This window comes from Rattus norvegicus, chromosome 16 (genome assembly GCF_036323735.1).
Source record: "Rattus norvegicus strain BN/NHsdMcwi chromosome 16, GRCr8, whole genome shotgun sequence".
In the NCBI taxonomy this organism is placed as follows: domain Eukaryota; kingdom Metazoa; phylum Chordata; class Mammalia; order Rodentia; family Muridae; genus Rattus; species Rattus norvegicus.
In genome coordinates, this window is record NC_086034.1 from 44,036,444 (window position 1) to 44,054,232 (window position 17,789).

Consider the following 17,789-nt stretch of genomic DNA (forward strand, 5'->3'; position numbering starts at 1 on the left):
AGAACAGGTGAGGTTTCTCTTTCAGGGTCTGGGTTACTTTACTCGGTATGATGTTTTCTAGCTGCATCATTTATGTGTGAAGTTCATGATTTCATTTTTCTTTACAGCTCAACAGTATTCACAGATAGGTTTTCTGTAATCGTTGAGGTTTAGCCTTTTGCTGTGTATTGTAATTCTATGTGTGGGCCCCCAAGACCTGGTTGCCCCAGAGAAGAATGAATCTGCACTTAGATTCAAGTGACCTGTGTGACCTTTCCCCCAAGTTATTTCCAACTGGTGAATGAAGATGCCGACAGCCAATAGCTGGGCAGAAGAGACATAAACAGTTTTTAGGATTCCTGGGTCTGGAGGAAGATGGGAGGTCAGAGAGAACCACCAGTAGAAAGAAGGGGAAAGGCGGAAGAGAAAGTTGGCCAGGGTTAGGAGTCATGGCCCTGTGGGCTGGCCAATTGGAATTACAAGCAGCCCAGATGAAACATAATAAGTAATAACTTGGGGTTATCAATAGGAAAGTAGATTCTAATAGCTTAGAAGGTAAATATCTGCTCAGCTTTTGTGCTGTTTAAAGCTTACTGTAAACATAAAGGCTGTGTGTGTCTTTTATCCAGGAACTGAATGATCCAAGGCAGGATAAAAATCCTAAAATGGGATTAGAAAATTCCACAACATTCAATAGGCCATCACTTTCCCAGGTTTACTTCAGCCATTTCACAGGTATTTTATTTACTGGGAACAGATTATTGGGTGTGTCTTAGATACACCTGTACGTGTTCAGTACATTTCATTTATTCTGGCCCTCATCATCTGTAACAGTCATCTTTTCTCTACGTTGCACTATAATCACAATCATAATAATACAAAGTAGTATGTAGGATGATTTGTTTCATCTCACCACATACATGGCTTCCTCATTTTGTTTATTAACACTATGTAGCATCCCTCCGTCTTTACACTTGTTTCTATAATTTGGGCTGCTGCTTTGATTTTGATAACTTTACTCAGTTATAAACCTCAGTGAGATAGAAAGTGATCATTATACCTTTGTTGCAGCACAATAACTATTTATTAGAACCTTCCTTCATTGAATATAGTGTGGCTGCCTGGGAGATTGAAAAACCAAGGTTTTAAACAAATCTAAAGACCATTCTGACTATAATTACTACATATTTCATTTCTTGGTTCTATTCCATTTGAGTCAGGCCTTATTTCTGTTACAGTCTCCATTCCAGACCTAGAATATATGCTAGGCAATTCTTAAAAGGTCCCGCCTGTATGCTGTATGAAAATTAATTGAATGGTAATGACTGAGGTGTTTCAATATCAGTTTCTCATTAACACTGCATGGTTTACAGCAGATGTTATACAACAACCTATTTTGGTGAACTGGAAATATTTGGAATTGTGGTATAAAAGCACATAACTTAAGTAGAGCTTCTGTTCTCTGTTGAAAGCAAAGCAACAGGAATTTAGTCCAGCAGCCAAGGCATACTAACATAGCCCTGACCGCTATTTGATTGACTTCATTACCCCAGACCTCCCCTTTCAACTTTGTTAGAGGTGAGCTGATACCACACATTTTGAAAATGACTGTCAGAGTAGTTAGTTAAGTCTCTATAAGCACAACTGAAGGCGAACTAGTAAAAGGCTACTGCCCCATACCAAGCCAGAGGCCACGGAAACAGTGAGCGGTGGAGAAGGTGGTTCCCCCTTGGCAAAACCCAACCCTCGTACCCGTTGTTGATTGGCGGATTGACTGAAAGCACCGCCTTTCGGCGCGTGCACGGCCGCGCGGTGGGTGTGTTCCAGTGGGTGGGAGCGTGCGCGCTCCCGCCTGAGGACCGGAAGGGGGCGGGGTAGCGGCGCGAGCTCCCGGAACGTGCGCACCGGGTGCGCGGGTGGGAGGGACTGGTCGGCCGCGGGAACCGGAGCCTGAAGTACAGGTGTCGGAGCCGGGGCTCCCAAGGGAAGGTCGTCACGATGAACACCGTGCTGTCGCGCGCGAATTCCCTGTTCGCCTTCTCGCTGAGTGTGATGGCGGCGCTCACCTTCGGCTGTTTCATCACCACCGCCTTCAAAGACAGGAGCGTCCCGGTGCGGCTGCACGTCTCGCGGATCATGCTGTGAGTGCGGCCGGCCCCTCCCGGGGCTGTGTGCGCGATCCCCGAGGGCTTCATCTAGGCCCCTTCACCGCGTGGACGCGCGTCCCGGTGGCCCTCGGACCCCAACCCTGCGCGGTTAGCTCCCGAGTGGCCTGGGTCAGCGCTCCCCTTCCTTCCTGTTCTGCACGTCCCTCACCCAACCCGGCCAATGAGGGAGCAACACAACAGCACACCCACACCCGCGCTTCCGCCTGGCGCCTCCCGGTCTGCGAGCACGCGTGGGGTCCCCAGCCAGCCCCCAAGCCTCCCGGCCTGGGTTTCCACAGCCCTGCTTGACTGAGGCTGGAAGCGCCTCGGTGGGTGGCTCTGGTGTCGGATCCAGCCAAAGTTGGTTCTCTTTGACAGTCCCTGAACACGTTTGGCTGTTCCTCTTGGACGCACTACTTGCAGCAGCTGCCTTGAAGTTAGGATGGGCAAGATGCACAGGGGCGTTTTAAACACCCCAGCCCCTTGTTATTTTTAATGTCATTCTTTAGCCAGCAACCTGCACAAGTCTTTGGAGACATTAAAAATAGAATTTCGAAGTGACGGTTCTTTCCGTACTGCCTGTTTTATTTAGAGCATTTCCCTCCATTTTCTGACACTTTTATCTTTCATGCAGTGGTTTTAATTCTTGTCTACTCTGTGTGTATGGTCTTCTATAATCTGCCCTGTTCTTTAGCGTTGGCTTACTTATTTTTTTTTCTTTTGTCAAAATCTCCAACAAGTGATTACTCTTACTACTGCTGCTCCTTTTGATTTTTCATTTTTTCCCCACATTTTTCTTAGGTACTGTTGGTGATTTAAATAGATGTGGTTTAGATACCGGTCCTGCCATCACTGCCAGTTCTGTGATGGCTGAGGCAAACTTGAAGCATATTGAATGTTGATGTGATCTTAAACAGGTTTCTTGCTCTCCCGGGTGTTAACATTTGTTGTAAGTGAAGAAAGTCACTGGAAGGATTGTTCTATGAATTTAAGATAATTCTGGAAAATACATGTTGGCTCTGACATATGGCATGCGGTTATAAATAGGTGCTGTGTTCCAGATTATCTTGTGACCCCTTTGCCGCTTTCATTCACTCATTCTGCCTGCTCCACCTAAAGCGTTTATGTTTTTTTCTTTTATTTTTTCTTTTTTTCTCTTCCCTTGTGTATCCTCGGAGCTTCTCATTAGGCAGATGAAAACAGTTGACTGCCTTCTCTTGTATTGATTTATAATATTGATTTTCACACCAAAGTTTACTCTGTGAAACTTAGGTTTGACTTCTGCACACAATCAGCCTTTCCTGTTTCAAGTTGGGTACGTTTTGAGTGATACCGTGAGGGATCATAAAACTTTTATCTTTACTTCTAGAAAAAATGTAGAAGACTTCACTGGCCCTAGAGAAAGAAGTGACCTTGGATTCATCACATTTGATATAACAGCTGATATCCTTCAAGAAAGCATGGCATTGCTTTTTCTGTACATTTGAAATGAGATGTGAATGTAGGAGTTTGGGGAAAAGGGAGTATGACTGTTGACTCTGCCCCAGCCTGCTTTTAGACTCAGTGGACAGAATTAAAGTTTCAGTTTCTTATGTTTATTTTTTTAAATAAATAAGTCAATAATCATAATCATGTTTACAGGAAGGGGGGATGATGAACTGCACATACACACACACACACACACACACTCCCTTTTGGAATGGGCTATATATATATATATATATATATATATATATATATATCCTATATTTTGTTTTAAATTAGTGACTTGGTACATTCCTGAACTACCTATTCTATTTTGTTTTAATGTTCATGTTGCTATGGATGTTTTAAGAATAAGGTCTGTTTGAAAGTTGTGTGCTGCTTTTCAGTCTTTAGAGTCCTTAATTTGTTTACATCTAGAGAATATATTTGATTGGAATGTTAAGCAATTATTTCTTTATTTATCAGCAGAATATTCAACAAAAAATAATGTAAGTATTTAAATATATTATAATAGTTTCCTTTAAAACATTTCTTATGAAAGGAAGTAATTTTAAAAAAATTACTTGTTGGAAAACCAGTTCTCCCCTACCCTAAGGATTCCACTGATTGTACCCCATACGTTGCGTTGTGTCACTGGCCCAAGAATTCAATTTTTATATATTCAGAATATCTGACCTTCATAGCTTAGTTTAAAAAAGAAATCAAGCTAGTAGAAGGCTGTAGTGAGAAAGCATTCGCCCCTGCAGTAGCTATTTAAGCTGTGTATGCCTTGTAGCTCTCTAGCATTAAGGGCCCAGAAATATGTTCACGCTGTTACAGCAGACTATTGCTTAACTGCCTCAGCTTCTCTTAAAGTGCTAATACTATAAAGTATGGAATGGCTTATTTAATATATCAAATTGAGATACACACAAATAAAACATGGCTTCTATGTTGTTGCCAAAAACAACTTTGTTTTTCATCGTTGTAGGTAGGTGTGATGATTTAAATAATTATGTACCCCACACTGATATGTGTTTCCATGCTTGGCCATAGGCAGTAGCACTAGTAGGATGTACTGCCCTGTTCAAGTAGGTGTGGCCTTGTTAGAGGAAGTATGTCACTGTGGAGGTGGGGCTTTAAGGTCTCCATACTCAAGCTCCACAGAAAGTGGAATCCAGTCTCCTGCCTTTGTATTAAGATGTAGAACTCTTAGCTCCTCTGGAACCATGTCTGCCTTCAAGCTGCTGTGTCTTTATACGGTGGCTCTAATTAAATGTTTTCCTTTTAAGAGTTGCCTTGGGGAGTTGGGGATTTAGCTCAGTGGTAGAGCGCTTGCCTAGCTAAGTGCAAGGCCCTGGGTTCGGTCCCCAGCTCCGGAAAAAAAAAAGAGTTGCCTTGGTCATGGTGTTTCTTTACAGCAATGGAAACCCTAACTAAGACAGTAGGTAATTTGTAATTATAGGTGGGTCTATATTTTATATGACCTTTATTAGTATTTAGTAGGCAGCATATTACACAGCTTCATATACTGATTTTTGGTCTATATATTTTATGCTAGATATTTCATTAGACATTGGGCATACTGGGGTGAATGAGCGTTAAAGTCAACAAAACATTTTAAAGACAGCAGAAAAAGCTTCAAAATAAGAGGTTTGACCTCTGCATTTAAAAATCGTCAAAATATTTTAAAAATAGAAAAAGCTCTTTTTCAGAATTACTGCTGTACATAAGCACTATTGAGTGTGTAACCAAAAGTTATGAGTGTCAATATTACTTTTATGATGGGTATACTAAATTGTATTCATAATTCTGCTTTACCTCAGTAAAACCAGTAAGCTAACACTAATTTAGAATTAAATTATTGCTTTGGTGAGTAATCTATAGAATTCCTTGTAGTTGTTCAGCCCTTTGCTTACTTAGACTTTGATTTTGAAGTGATAATGTTCGTGAGGACTTGTCTCATTACTTTCAATTGATGCAGGCTCTGAACCAAGTTGTCCTTTGGGACAAGATTGTTTTGAGAGGTGATAATCCAAAGCTGCTTTTGAAAGATATGAAGACAAAGTATTTCTTCTTTGACGATGGAAATGGCCTCAAGTGAGTGATTCCTTGACATTTTTAACATTTCTAAGTAACATTGGTGAGAAACTGATGAAATGTGTTTTTCTTTTAAAGAAAAAAAATACTGTTCTTGCGGTAGTAATAGCTCAGTGCAGAGCATTGTCGTGACATGTCCAGGATCTGGTTCAACTTCCAGGACAGTGAAGAAGGGAAGGGGATAAAATTATTAGTACAACAGTTTGTGAGAAAAGTGTTTGTGTATTTTCAACTCAGCTGAAAGACTGAAAAAAGAGAAAACTTGTCATCTGTCTTGTAATCATTTCTCTAGTAATGCTACATACAGTAGTCACAATAAAAGTCCACAGCTATTATAGTTTCCTTTCTGTTGCTTTGATAAAACAGGAGGGAAAACATCAGCTGGAGAAGAAAATCTTTATATAGGCTTACAGGTTACAGGTTATCATCAGAGGAAGCCAAGGAGAGAACTGAGGCAGATACCTTAGAAAAATGCCACTTATTAGCTTCCTCGGTTGGCTTTTGTATACACCCCAGACTACCTGCCTAGGGATGGCGCCACCCACAGGGGCCTGAGCCCTTCCATGTCAGTCATTAATTATAAATGCTCTGTAAGCTTCCCTACCTGCCAGGCTAATGGGGTCCTCAGTTGAGGGTCCCTGTTCTGAGATCACTGTATCCTGTGTCATATTTACAGAAAAGTAACCCATACAATAGCTGTTATTGTTGGACGTACAGGGACATAGGGTTCCTCATGTCTGGGAAGGTCATCACTGTCACATGAAAGTTCTGCTTTCTGAACTCCAGTCAGGAGCTTGCATGAGGAGGCAATGCGATGGATCAAGATCTAGTCTAGTCCTGCTTCTTTAAGTTATCCCCCCCCACCCCCCAAATTAGAAGAAGAGGAAATCAGAATGGTTGATGATCAGGATCTCAGGTCACTTTGACATTTTATGGTTTATAAGAAAAGATTTAGGAAAAGAACCAATTTGACCATCTTTGGACTTGCAAATAAAGAATTTGAATTACAATAGACTTTGATCTGCTGCAGTTTGCACTTCTAAATAATGGCAAAATTAGATGTCAGACTGTTGCCTTTTGATTCCTAGCATGAGTCTCATTTTCTCTTCATTGGGATCTATTCATGTAAGTTTTTTTGTTGGTAATTAGCTGCAGCTGTGAGTTTAGGTTGGACATTTAGGCTACCTGTGAATTTAATGTTGATGTCTTTTAGTGCTATCTGTGGATTTCAAATGATACAAGAACATTGTTATGGTTTGTCTATTAGAAACAGCTAATTATAGATGAAGTGTGTGGCCCCATAACACTTGATGAAATTTTTCTTAAATGACAAGTTCAGCTAACCTTTGCTTTTTACATCTCTTTGTAGGGGAAACAGGAATGTCACTTTGACGCTCTCCTGGAATGTTGTACCAAACGCTGGAATTCTACCTCTTGTGACAGGATCGGGACATATATCTGTCCCATTTCCAGATACATACGAAATCACCAAGAGTTACTAAATTATTATGAATTTGAAACATATTTTTATACATGTTGAATTGCATCTCATCTCTTCCCAGTTTCTTCATTGATCTTTCTTGCTTGTTTGCTTGCTTTCTTTTATTTTGTTTTATTTTGTTTTGATGTAAGAAAGACTCAGATCAGAAGACACAGTTGAAGTGAAAGGTTCTGAGGTGCTTAAGCTGAGCTTTGTAAACAGAAAGATAAAAAAAAGCCTACCAGAGAAGGAGTAGTATGGAGAATGAGGGAACTGCATAGGAAGAATTTGTCAGCAGCATAGGTTTAAAACATTTATTTGCGGGCATAAAGGGCATAAATAAAACATTTATTTAGGGGTCATAAGAATTCTGAATTTCATGTTTGGTGTTTATGCCAGATGGTCCTGACTTATGGGCATTCTCTTCTATCTTAGTGTATGCTAGATTACTGGACACTTTCATGTGGTTCCTTTGAAGTCTGGTTTACAAAAGAGCAGAGTGGTAGAATTTTATTCCATTTGTTTTAGAAATCTCCAGCAGGTTTGCTTTCCTTGAGTGAGTAGCAGCTTTCTCCAAATAAGGAGTAAGGACCTCTTTGAATCCTGTAAATTTAGCAGGCTCATTTTAAAGTTTCAACCCAACCAAATGTGTGTATGTTCAGAATGTTTCTTTGTATATCTCTATACATTTTTACCTTTGCCATAGAAAGTTGAAAATGTTTGCATGGATTACCTCCTGAATTGAATTTGTCCCACTGAACTTGCCTCTGTGATTAACTACAGTTTTCTTAGCTCCATATTTTTATAGTTGAAAGAGTAAGAGAATTTGTCTTGTGCTTTTCCACCTACAGATTTCTTTCATGTGCTTCAATTTTGTCTTGAGTAGTCCTAACGAGGTACAGAGTGCTAATATTAGCTCTTTGCAGGTGAAGAAACTGAAACCCAGAAACGTACTGACTTGCACCCAAATTAAAAAGCAAGCAGTGGACTCTTTCTATACCTAAGTTAACACATTGGTCACATTCATATAATTTTATTGTAGTTTGTTACTGTCATTTTCCTTCTGGGAATGAGAGAGTACAAAACTAACATTCTAGCAGCCAACATCTTAGACAGTGATATCTTTGTGTATATTCATTTTTACCCATGTTAAGATAACTATATAGGTTTGTAAAATAATTTAGAGATTAAATACATTATATATGATTGAATATATAATTATATTTGACATGAAATTTATTTTCCTCATTGATAAATGCCCTTAGAATTAGCATCTGCAAATTTGCTACTCTTAAGTGCAGGAGTAGACACTATGTACATTCTTCAGTTACCTAAAAGGGCTGCTTACTAGCATTTGTTCTGTTTACCTCATGTGTTGGGTGACATTCATTTTAACAGCTCTTGTATGTGGTGGTACAGTTCTTACAAATGCATGAGGTTTTCTTACCAGTATAAAGGTCAAAGGCACATTTTGAGATTGGCACTAGCAGGTTCCTTAAACATTTCAGGGTCTCTGTTTCTTTGTCTATAAAATGATTCTTTACTATGATAGGAATCAGTGAAATGTTTTCTATTCAACAGATTGTGAACAGGAAACCACTTTAGTGATCTGAAGTCAGAAAGGTGATGGAGAGATTAACACAGAGTTCATAAGGATCTGAGCTTCTGCTATGTTTTATACCTACAAATGAGCTTTATATATTGACCAGACAGATACTAGATGTGTAAAATCTGCAAATGTCAAAGCTTAGGTCTGGGTGTGTTCTAGCTAAGGAAGCCTTGACAAGCCTAGAGCATCAAAGCCACACCTCAGTTCAGTTAACAGTTGGCTATACTTTTGTGATGAGTGGATCTGTTAGTTGAGCACGGTCTAACTAGCATTGACATTGTCTAGAATTACTATTTATCTGACAGGTTTGCTAAGGAAAGCCCAGTGTGACAAATGTCCTTTGCTTTTACCAGACTAAGGGAGCTGCTCAAAATATGGCTGCTCCAGCCTGCCCCTAGCCCAGTTTCTTGGGAATTCGATTGTGTGCAAGGCTTTATCAATTTGTGATGATTCTATAACCTACAAAGTTTGTATGTTTGATAAGCATCTCTAGTCTCAGTGTTATAGAGAAGTCTCATCAGATCTTTACAGAGACTAAGTGCTTCAGAGTTTGAGCCCAGAGGTGATTCTGTGTAAATATCTTAGTATCTTAGTAGAGAGGTTGCAGTTAGAAATGAACTTGAAAATGTGGCTCTCAGCATATCCCTTTCAGTCTTAACTAAAAGTCTTGACTGTGTGCTTTATGCCTGGCCATTGCATTTAGTGTCCTCGTGCTGAAAGGAAAATAATGGCTTCAGAAACAGTTGAGAATATAATAGGAAAACTAGTTGGTTCAAATTTCTTTTCCGGTAATTGTTTTACAGTTCTTCAGTGGTCTAGCTAGCCAAGAATTCCTGCGAAGAATTGGACTTTATATGTAAAGCTCTGAATTGGGGCTGGTACAGGGGCTGATAACGGAGAGTCTGCCTTCTGATACTTTGACCATATAGCTATGACCTTTGATTGTAAGCAAACATCTATTTCAAAAGCTTCTCTTGCTTTCAGTAACAAGTCTGTGTACCTGTGAGACTGCCAGTGGTTCAAAGTTGTATGTTTGAAAAAGTTTTATTTCATAGTTTTTATGAAATTTGGGAAGTTGTTTACTTAAACAAATGTACAAGAAAATAATTCATAAAAAGCTGAATATATATGTGCAAATTTTCTTAACTATAATAAATATTCAACATTTTTCTAATAAAGATGATTTTTTTTCTGAGTAAAAATGTGCATTTTAAAGACTTCCAGATTTATGTGTTTTTGAAACTGCTAAACTAAAAAGCAGCAGTGCACTTGAGGTTTGAGAAGGGAGTGTGTAGTACAGTGGGGTTTTGGGGGTTCCTTCATTCTAGTCAGGGTGTTCCCAGAGGCTGAGTGCTCCTGCTCCCAACCTTGGCTGGAAGTCCTTGGAGGGCAGGCTGTCAAATTTGTGTTTGTGTCTTGTCCAGTACAGCACAGTGTCTGGCAATTGATAGGCAGGTGACCTATAAATGATGATGAAGTGCTTGTGACTAATGCGACCCCCAGATAAGTTAGACTTTGTACAGTCTCCCCTTTGTAAACACTGCTTTCTCTCACACACACACTCCTGATTTTGCCTCTTTTCTCTTCAAGAATAGTTGGACTGTCCAATAAAGATAAATGGTGCTGTCGCTCCCGGTTTTGCCACTGCCCTGTCCCAGGTTGTCATAGTAAGAGGACTGACTGCTCTAAACAGTTTTGGAAACAGTCCAAAGCCCTAAGAGACTCACGTAAAACACTCACGTTCTATGTCATGTATTGCTCTGAAGAAATGAATCTCTCTGTAAAAGCCCAGTGTATTTTCTGAGCCTCAGGTCCTGGGCATATTAACTCTGGTTTGACCCAGATAACAGCAACCACACTTGCACACACAAATTGATCCATCAAAAACTGTTAAGGTTTGGTTTGTAGCCATGTATTATAATGCTAAATACTGGTTCTAGTTGTCCCAGGGATGAGAGGATCCTCACATACACCAAGTGACGATATGTGACCTTGCTCCTTAATTTAAAGCTATTGGTTGAATAAAGATACCAACAGCCTATAACTGGGCAGAAGAGATGTAGGTGGGGTTTCAGTTCCTGGCCTTCAGGATTGAGGCAGGACCATAAGAGAGGAGAAGAAGGTGGAGAGGGAAGACACCACCACAGGTTAAGTAAGTCATGAAAACATGGCTGGCCAATTGAAGTTAAAAACTCCCCAGATGGAACATGGCAAGTTAAAATGCAGGTTATTGATGGGGAAGTAGATTCTAATACCTTAGAGGGTAGATATCTGCCCAGCTCTAGTGCTTTAATGCTTATAAATATAAAGGTTTTGTGTCTTCTATCTGGGAACTGAATGATCTAAGGCAGGGTACAAACCCCCAACTGAGATTAAATATTCATATGACACAAAACAAGATGGGTTTGGAAGATTGTAATCTCTTCTAATGAGTAATATGAGCCTTCCTTCAGATTGTTGGTTGCTTTTTAACCTACCCTAGAATACCCTGTGCTAGAACATTCTTTGCTCCTTATATAAGTTTTGTTTGACACTTGTCCTTTTATTTTTTCCTGGAAAAGCATTAAAGCAAAAATTCTGTTTCCATAGTGTTGTCTATTGTGTGACCACTTGTTACCCATCCTGTGTGGGAACTTGAGTATTGATACATGTAAAGACACCGAATTTGAAGGAGCTTTCAAGCCTCTGCCTATGCCCTTTCGTACATCACTTATCTGTGAGTACTTGGAAGTAGGCATTTCAGAGTTGGGAACAAAGGTGCTGATTACAGTTAAACCTCTGAGACACAAAATCCAGCATATTCCCTTGTTTGGGGCTTTAACTGGCTGTAACTTAAGTAATGACTTATTCAAATAATAGGAAAGACTTTACTGACCATGGTGAGGAAGAAAATTCTGGGGTGCAGTGTAGATCTCAAATAGCCAAAGTTTGGCAGGAATCAGACTTTTCCCAGTGGGTATGTCCTGGGTTAATTTGAGAAGGTAGGTGTGTGTGTGTGTGTGTGTGTGTGTGTGTGTGTGTGTGTGTGTGTGTGTGAGTGTGTGTGTGTGTGTGTGTGTGTGTATTTTCCTCTCTTTAGTGGCTGCCGTGTGTGTGTGTGTGTGTGTGTGTGTGTGTATGTGCGTGTGTGTGTGTGTGTGTGTGTGTATTTTCCTCTCTTTAGTGGCTGCCATTTCCTTAGGTGCCACCTGGCTAGCATAAGAATGCAGAAAGAAACACAGAGCTACTACCTCCTCTTGGCTGCTCTCTGTTCAATATTGGAAAGTACAGTAAAGTTCTGAGTTAATGTAAAGCCCATGATATCAAACAACAGAATTCCATTAGTTGTAGTGAATTTATTTCTATTTGTGTAGTTTGTGTAGCTGCTGTGGTTATTAAAGCATCTTTCTACAAGATGTGAGAAAGGACCTTCCAGGTTTTTTGGTGGTGGTGTTTTTTTGTTTTGTTTTGGCATGGGGACTGTCCCCAAAGATTCACATTCTTTCACTTCTAATCCCCATGAATTTTGAATTAGTTGGGTGGAGGTTTCAAGAAAAGTCAAAAGAAATGCACCCTTGCTTGGCCTCTAGTGTTATTGAAAGAACAAATGAAAGAACCCCAAATTGGGACTCTCGCTCCAGTCTCGGGATGGCGGCATACCCCAGGAAGCTCGAGAAGCCGTTCATGATGTAATAACAAGAGGCAGCTTTATTAATGAGATCTCAGGCCGACACCGAGGTCTCGGGCCGACACACCACGCCTCTCACGCAGGAGATAGAGGGCCGACCACCACGAGCCTCTAAAGGTGGGGGTTTATATAGGGAAAGCCAGGGAATTTCTCGCGGTTACACAGGATTGGCTAATTCAAAGGACTCACAGTTACTTTTGGCGCGGAGTTACATCAGCAAAGAGTACGTGCTACCTAGCCGCTCAGCAATGTGGGGAGGGATGATCCATCACACTCAGCAGGGGGATGAGTCACCTCTAGGGAGTGAAGGAAGGGGAGGGGGTGGCTCCAAATGGTCAGGCAAGCCCTATAGTCTCCCTCAGGTACGTCCGGACCTTGTTTATGACTAACTTTTTGAAATTTAACTCTTCATTCCCCTCTACTTGTTGTGAGTTGTTCTAATCTTAGAACTACATGGAGAACTCAGCTTCATCTAGCATAACAGCTTGGTATTGTTGTCTTAACATGAGGATTCTAATCTGGACACTATCTAAGCCTATACACCAAGGTCATGACTAGCTTTTAGAACTTCCAAACTTATACAGATTGTGATCCCTGAGGTACAGTCTCAAGAAGTATTAGGAGTACTAACGTATGTAATGTTACATCATTTGTAAACCTATCCCCACACCTATCTCGATGGAACCCAGGGCAAACATGCTGAGTGTCAGCCCCCTAGGTCCCGGCTCTCAGCCCCAACAGCTAGTACACGGCTGGTGAAAGCTGAGAATTGACGGCTATCAGGGTGGTCAGCAGCATCAGGTATGGTCCTTTCCAGTGAGGCTCAAGTGTCTGGGCTCAGTGTAGCTGCAGTCTCCGACCTGGAACTGATGACTGATGAGATGTCTCAGGGGTCTCCAGAGCATAGGCTGCTGTCAGCTGTGAGCAGATTTCTTTCTGTATCACCTGTAAGTCTTTTAGCCTGGCACATAAATCATTATTACTATGACATGTTGGTTCAGTAACATCATCTAATACAGTCAGGGGAGCTGAGGCCCCATATAAGATCTCAAAGGGGGTAAGGCTGAATCTGGAAGGGGTATTTCTTGCTCTAAAAAGAGCAAGAGGGAAGGAGTGTCACCCAGTCTGCGCCAGTCTCCATGGTCAATTTAATTTGGTCAGGGTCTCTTTTAGAGTTTTATTTATTTACTCTACCTGTCCTGAACTTTGAGGTCTGTAGATACAATGTAATTTCCAATCGACCTCTAAATACTTGCCCACACCCTGGCTTACCTTGGCAACGAAAGTAGGGCCGTTGTCTGACCAGATTACCTTGGGCACTCCAGACTGGGGAAAGATTTCTTCCAGTATCTTCTTGATGACTGTCGAGGCTGCCTCTTGCAGTTGTTGGCTTCACCAGGGCATCCAAGAGATGGTAAAGGCATCTGCAGTGCTGATGTGCTGGGGGGTAGAAGTTCAGCCATCCCAGATGACATCGTGTTGTCCACCATGGCAGCACCCACTTATCTCTGACCTTCATTCATGAAGAGAACTGTTCCCGTCTGTGGACAAGGTCCTCAGCTTTCAGCAGGGGTCAATCAGCCAGTTGCAGAGGTCTTTCCTCCACCCATGGGCTTCTGCCAGTGCTTGACACTCATGTTGCAGTGGCTCCAGGTCCGGATTGGGCAGCAAGGTGACCAGATTGTCCCCAACATTTGGAGGATCTATTCCATGGCAGCTGACCACTGGTCCCATCTTTTGGGACACTCTATTCAAAGGCAAAACATCAGCCACTCTACCACAGTTTAAGTCCTGGATTGGGTGATAATTGTTAGTGCCCGACTGGCAGGAAAGCACTAAGCCACACATCTCCCAGCATCAGGTACTGGTGCACTGAGACAGGTCTTAAGCTCCACATACACAGTCTGTAGATATGCATACACATGGCCTCACCCAGCCATTTTAGCCCACGCAAGCCATTTTGGAGAGCAATTTTCTCATGAGCAAGGGATAGGGGCAGTCAGGGATGACCATGAACTAGTGGGTGGGTTACCCGGTCCACGCCAAGGTCCACTGTTCTTCGGGCAGTCCATAAGTATTGTTCGTTGCCAGTAGCCCCTTGCACTCAAGGTCTTTGGATATTGGCCCACAGGGGGGTGGGGGGCATAGGAGCACAGAGCATTGGGTCCCTGTATCCACACTTCCCTTCTATCTCTGTACATAGCCAGCACTCTAGGACCAAGAAGCTCTCCAGTGGCCCCTCTTGTTCTTTCTTGGGCAGTCCCTGACCCAGTGTCCTTTTTCTTCGTATTAGGCACACTGATCTTTAGCCAGGAATTCTCTTCTGTTGCCAGGTACTATCTTCCTAGGTTCCCTAACTACTATGGCCAGTATATGTTCCTCTCTTGTCTTTTATCTCTCTTTAGCTCACTAACTTCTTCTTTCCTAGCTTCCTGCTCTTTTTTTTTACCTCTTTTCTCTTTTAATCTTACTTTCTCTGTAACTTGTACTAACTCTCAGCAACTTAACCCTTTAAATTTCTGTAACTTTCTCTTCATATCCTTTCCTTATCTTAGCCAGATTGGTGGGGCATTTTCCAGCCCCTCAGAGACCCACCCTTGGAGCCTGGCAGCAGACCTGGCACTCCCTACCTTTAAGCGTATTGAAGTCAACAGGCAGAAGTGAGGGCCTTCCATCTGTGTCTGGAACATTCTTTCTGGCCTCTAGTAGGATTCCGTCTTTCCTCAGTGGTAAAGAAGACCTGTAACAGTTACTAACAAGCATCTCAAATGGGACGGTGAGAAAACAAGAGTATCTTGAGAATAGAGGTCTACTGAAGAGGGCAAATAGCATTTAGTCACACAGCTAAACCAGGAGGCCTTTCTTGGACAAAAAGGCCATTGTACAAATAAGCACAAGCTTAGATTTTCCCTCAAGGAGTATCTCTCTTCAGTGTCAGCTCCGTGGCTTTGCCTCTCAAGAGAACCAGCCTCCAAATGACACTAGGCTTCTAGTAACAGCTAATAACAAAAGGATGGAGAGATGGTTAGAACCTGGGTGCTAGATGCCAGGTGGCTGACAAAAGAATTGTAACCAGTTCACCTGGGGCTATCAGGACCTCAGTAGCAGCCCTTTACCAAACTGTCTCACTGGGTTTAAAAGTCCATGGAAAAGAAAACATTAATCCTGACCTTGGCCACCGCCAAAGCCTGAATTCTAAATCTTGACTGGCAAAACAAAACAAAGTTCTTTAGAGTTTGTGGTAGATTCTTTGAAACTATTTTAGGGGCACTTTTTGTCCCCCAACCTGGGGCATTTTGACCACAGGGGCAGGAACTGGCTGCTGTGGGAATAGGATCAAAGGCACTCTCCATGTTAATGATGACCAACGAGAAAAGTAATTTAATGCTGGAGACTGACTCCTCCCTTGGAATAAGGCCAGCAGATAAGGAAGGCTCCCTTAAAGAACTTCTCTTAATGAGCGCTCTCCTTCTGTGAGCAAATGTTGAAGGTCAAGCCGCAAAAGGTAGAAATTCCTTTCTTGTTCTTGTTTTCCTTAGAGTCCTCTCCCACCTCCCTCTCAGCCTTTTCAGATAGTTCCTCCTGTAGCAATTCTAATGTAGCCTGTCCCTTTAAGGTTCTTTGCTCCCAAGCAAAATTTAAATCTTCCCCAGCTCATCACAGCTGGCTGTGAGCACAAGCACAAATAAAACACTATGCTTTAAAAATTAACTTTGGCTATCAACCAACACACCGCCACTAGAGCGGGGTCCACAAAATTAAGTTTCTTACTCACTAAGCACTAAGGGGACCAAGTAAAACTCAACGAACAAAGCAAACAGTTCCATGGTTTCAAACACAATCGTCAGTCCAAGATTTTAAACACAGTCAAATCTTTTTGATTGTCAGTTGCCGGGTCCTCCCGACAAAATTCAGCTCGTGGAACGTCTCCCAGAGCCTGCGGAGTTGGGGCGCACCCCCCCTTCCGCTATCTAAAAAGGAAAAAGAAAATGGCTGTTCGGAGTAGGAAACCTCGTCTACTCCCGGAGTAGGAATCCGAATCTACTCCCAGGAGCCTGCCCCGGGTGGGGAACCTCTTCCACCCGAGTGCACTCTCAAGCTTTAAACAGGTACCGAGACAGGTCTTCCTGGTTGCTGCCGCCGCAGAGAGCCTGTGGGCAGCACCCCGCGAGCAAACTTGAGCCTCGGGACCACAGGTAAGAACAAGTTCTCTGTTGCAAGAAAGCTGCCTGGTGAAATCGGGACGCACAGAGGCAGAACTCCTCTAGGACCGGGCACGTCCTGTGCTTACCGGAAGTCCCACACCCGCGGATCCCGGCCCGCAGCAGCTCTCTGCTCCAGACCCCGTGGGAAAGAGACCTCACCGCCTGGTCAGGTGGGCACTCCTGAGGCTGCAGAGCGGAAGAGACCACCAACACTGCCCACCCCTGCCCACATCCCTGGCCCAAGAGGAAACTGTATAAGGCCTCGGGGCTCCCGTGGGGGAGGGCCCAGGAGCGGCAGGACCCCTGCCCAAGATACCGCCGGACCATGAAGGAAACAGACAGGATAAACAGTTCTCTGCACCCAAATCCCGTGGGAGGGAGAGCTAAACCTTCAAAGAGGCAGACAAGCCTGGGAAACCAGAAGAGACTGCTCTCTGTACATACATCTCGGACGCCAGAGGAAAACACCAAAGGCCATCTGGAATCCTGGTGCACTGAAGCTCCCGGAAGGGGCGGGACAGGTCTTCCTGGTTGCAGCCGCCGCAGAGAGCCTGTGGGCAGCACCCTGCGAGGGAATTTGAGCCTTGGGACCACAGGTAAGACCAACTTGTATGCTGCAAGTGACCTGCTTGGTGAACTCAAGACACAGGCCCACAGGAACAGCTGAAGACCTGTACAGAGGAAAAACTACACACACGAAAGCAGAACACTCTGTCCCCATAACTGGCTGAAAGAAAACAGTAAAACAGGTCTACAGCACCCCTGACACAGGCTTATAGGGACAGTCTAGCCACTGTCAGAAATAGCAGAACAAAGTAACACTAGAGATAATCTGATGGCAAGAGGCAAGCGCAGGAACCCAAGCAACAGAAACCAAGACTACATGGCATCATCGGAGCCCAATTCTCCCACCAAAACAAACATGGAATGTCAAAACACACCAGAAACTCAAGATATAGTTTCAAAATCATATTTGATCATGATGCTGGAGGACTTCAAGAAAGACGTGAAGAACTCCCTTAGAGAACAAGTAGAAGCCTACAGAGAGGAATCACAAAAATGCCTGAAAGAATTCCAGGAAAACATAAATAAACAAGTAGAAGCCCAAAGAGAGGAGACACAAAAATCCCTGAAAGAA

General features: G+C 42.7%; 2 protein-coding genes across 3 annotated transcripts in view; one reads left to right on the plus strand and one right to left on the minus strand.

Annotated features, from left to right (window-relative positions):
• Window positions 1-1,875, minus strand: part of Asb5 (ankyrin repeat and SOCS box-containing 5) — a 67,379-nt gene extending 65,504 nt beyond the window's left edge. Inside the window, exon 1 of one of the 2 annotated variants that reach the window (XM_063275582.1) lies at window positions 1,732-1,875. The gene's annotated coding sequence lies outside the window, so the exon portion shown is untranslated. Of the gene's footprint in view, window positions 1-1,659 lie in introns of both variants that reach the window. The other variant, XM_017600190.3, reaches the window with a different exon arrangement.
• A 102-nt stretch (window positions 1,876-1,977) lies between these two features.
• Window positions 1,978-7,412, plus strand: Spcs3 (signal peptidase complex subunit 3). Its single transcript, NM_001191073.1, has 5 exons — window positions 1,978-2,120; window positions 3,496-3,569; window positions 4,023-4,099; window positions 5,575-5,690; window positions 7,060-7,412. Exons 1-5 carry the CDS (start codon window positions 1,978-1,980, stop codon window positions 7,190-7,192), a joined length of 543 nt encoding a protein of 180 aa, NP_001178002.1. The 3' UTR covers window positions 7,193-7,412.
• The last annotated feature ends 10,377 nt before the right edge of the window (window positions 7,413-17,789 follow it).

What these genes read in the sequence shown, in the direction of transcription:
- Spcs3 (NM_001191073.1), top strand. Translation starts at nt 1,978, where the DNA reads ATGAACACCGTGCTGTCGCGCGCGAATTCCCTGTTCGCCTTCTCGCTG. An exon ending in CACATTTGATATAACAGCTG is followed by an intron (nt 3,570 to 4,022) that starts ATATCCTTCAAG and finishes TAATTTGTTTAC; the next exon opens with ATCTAGAGAATATATTTGAT. An exon ending in AATATTCAACAAAAAATAAT is followed by an intron (nt 4,100 to 5,574) that starts GTAAGTATTTAA and finishes CAATTGATGCAG; the next exon opens with GCTCTGAACCAAGTTGTCCT.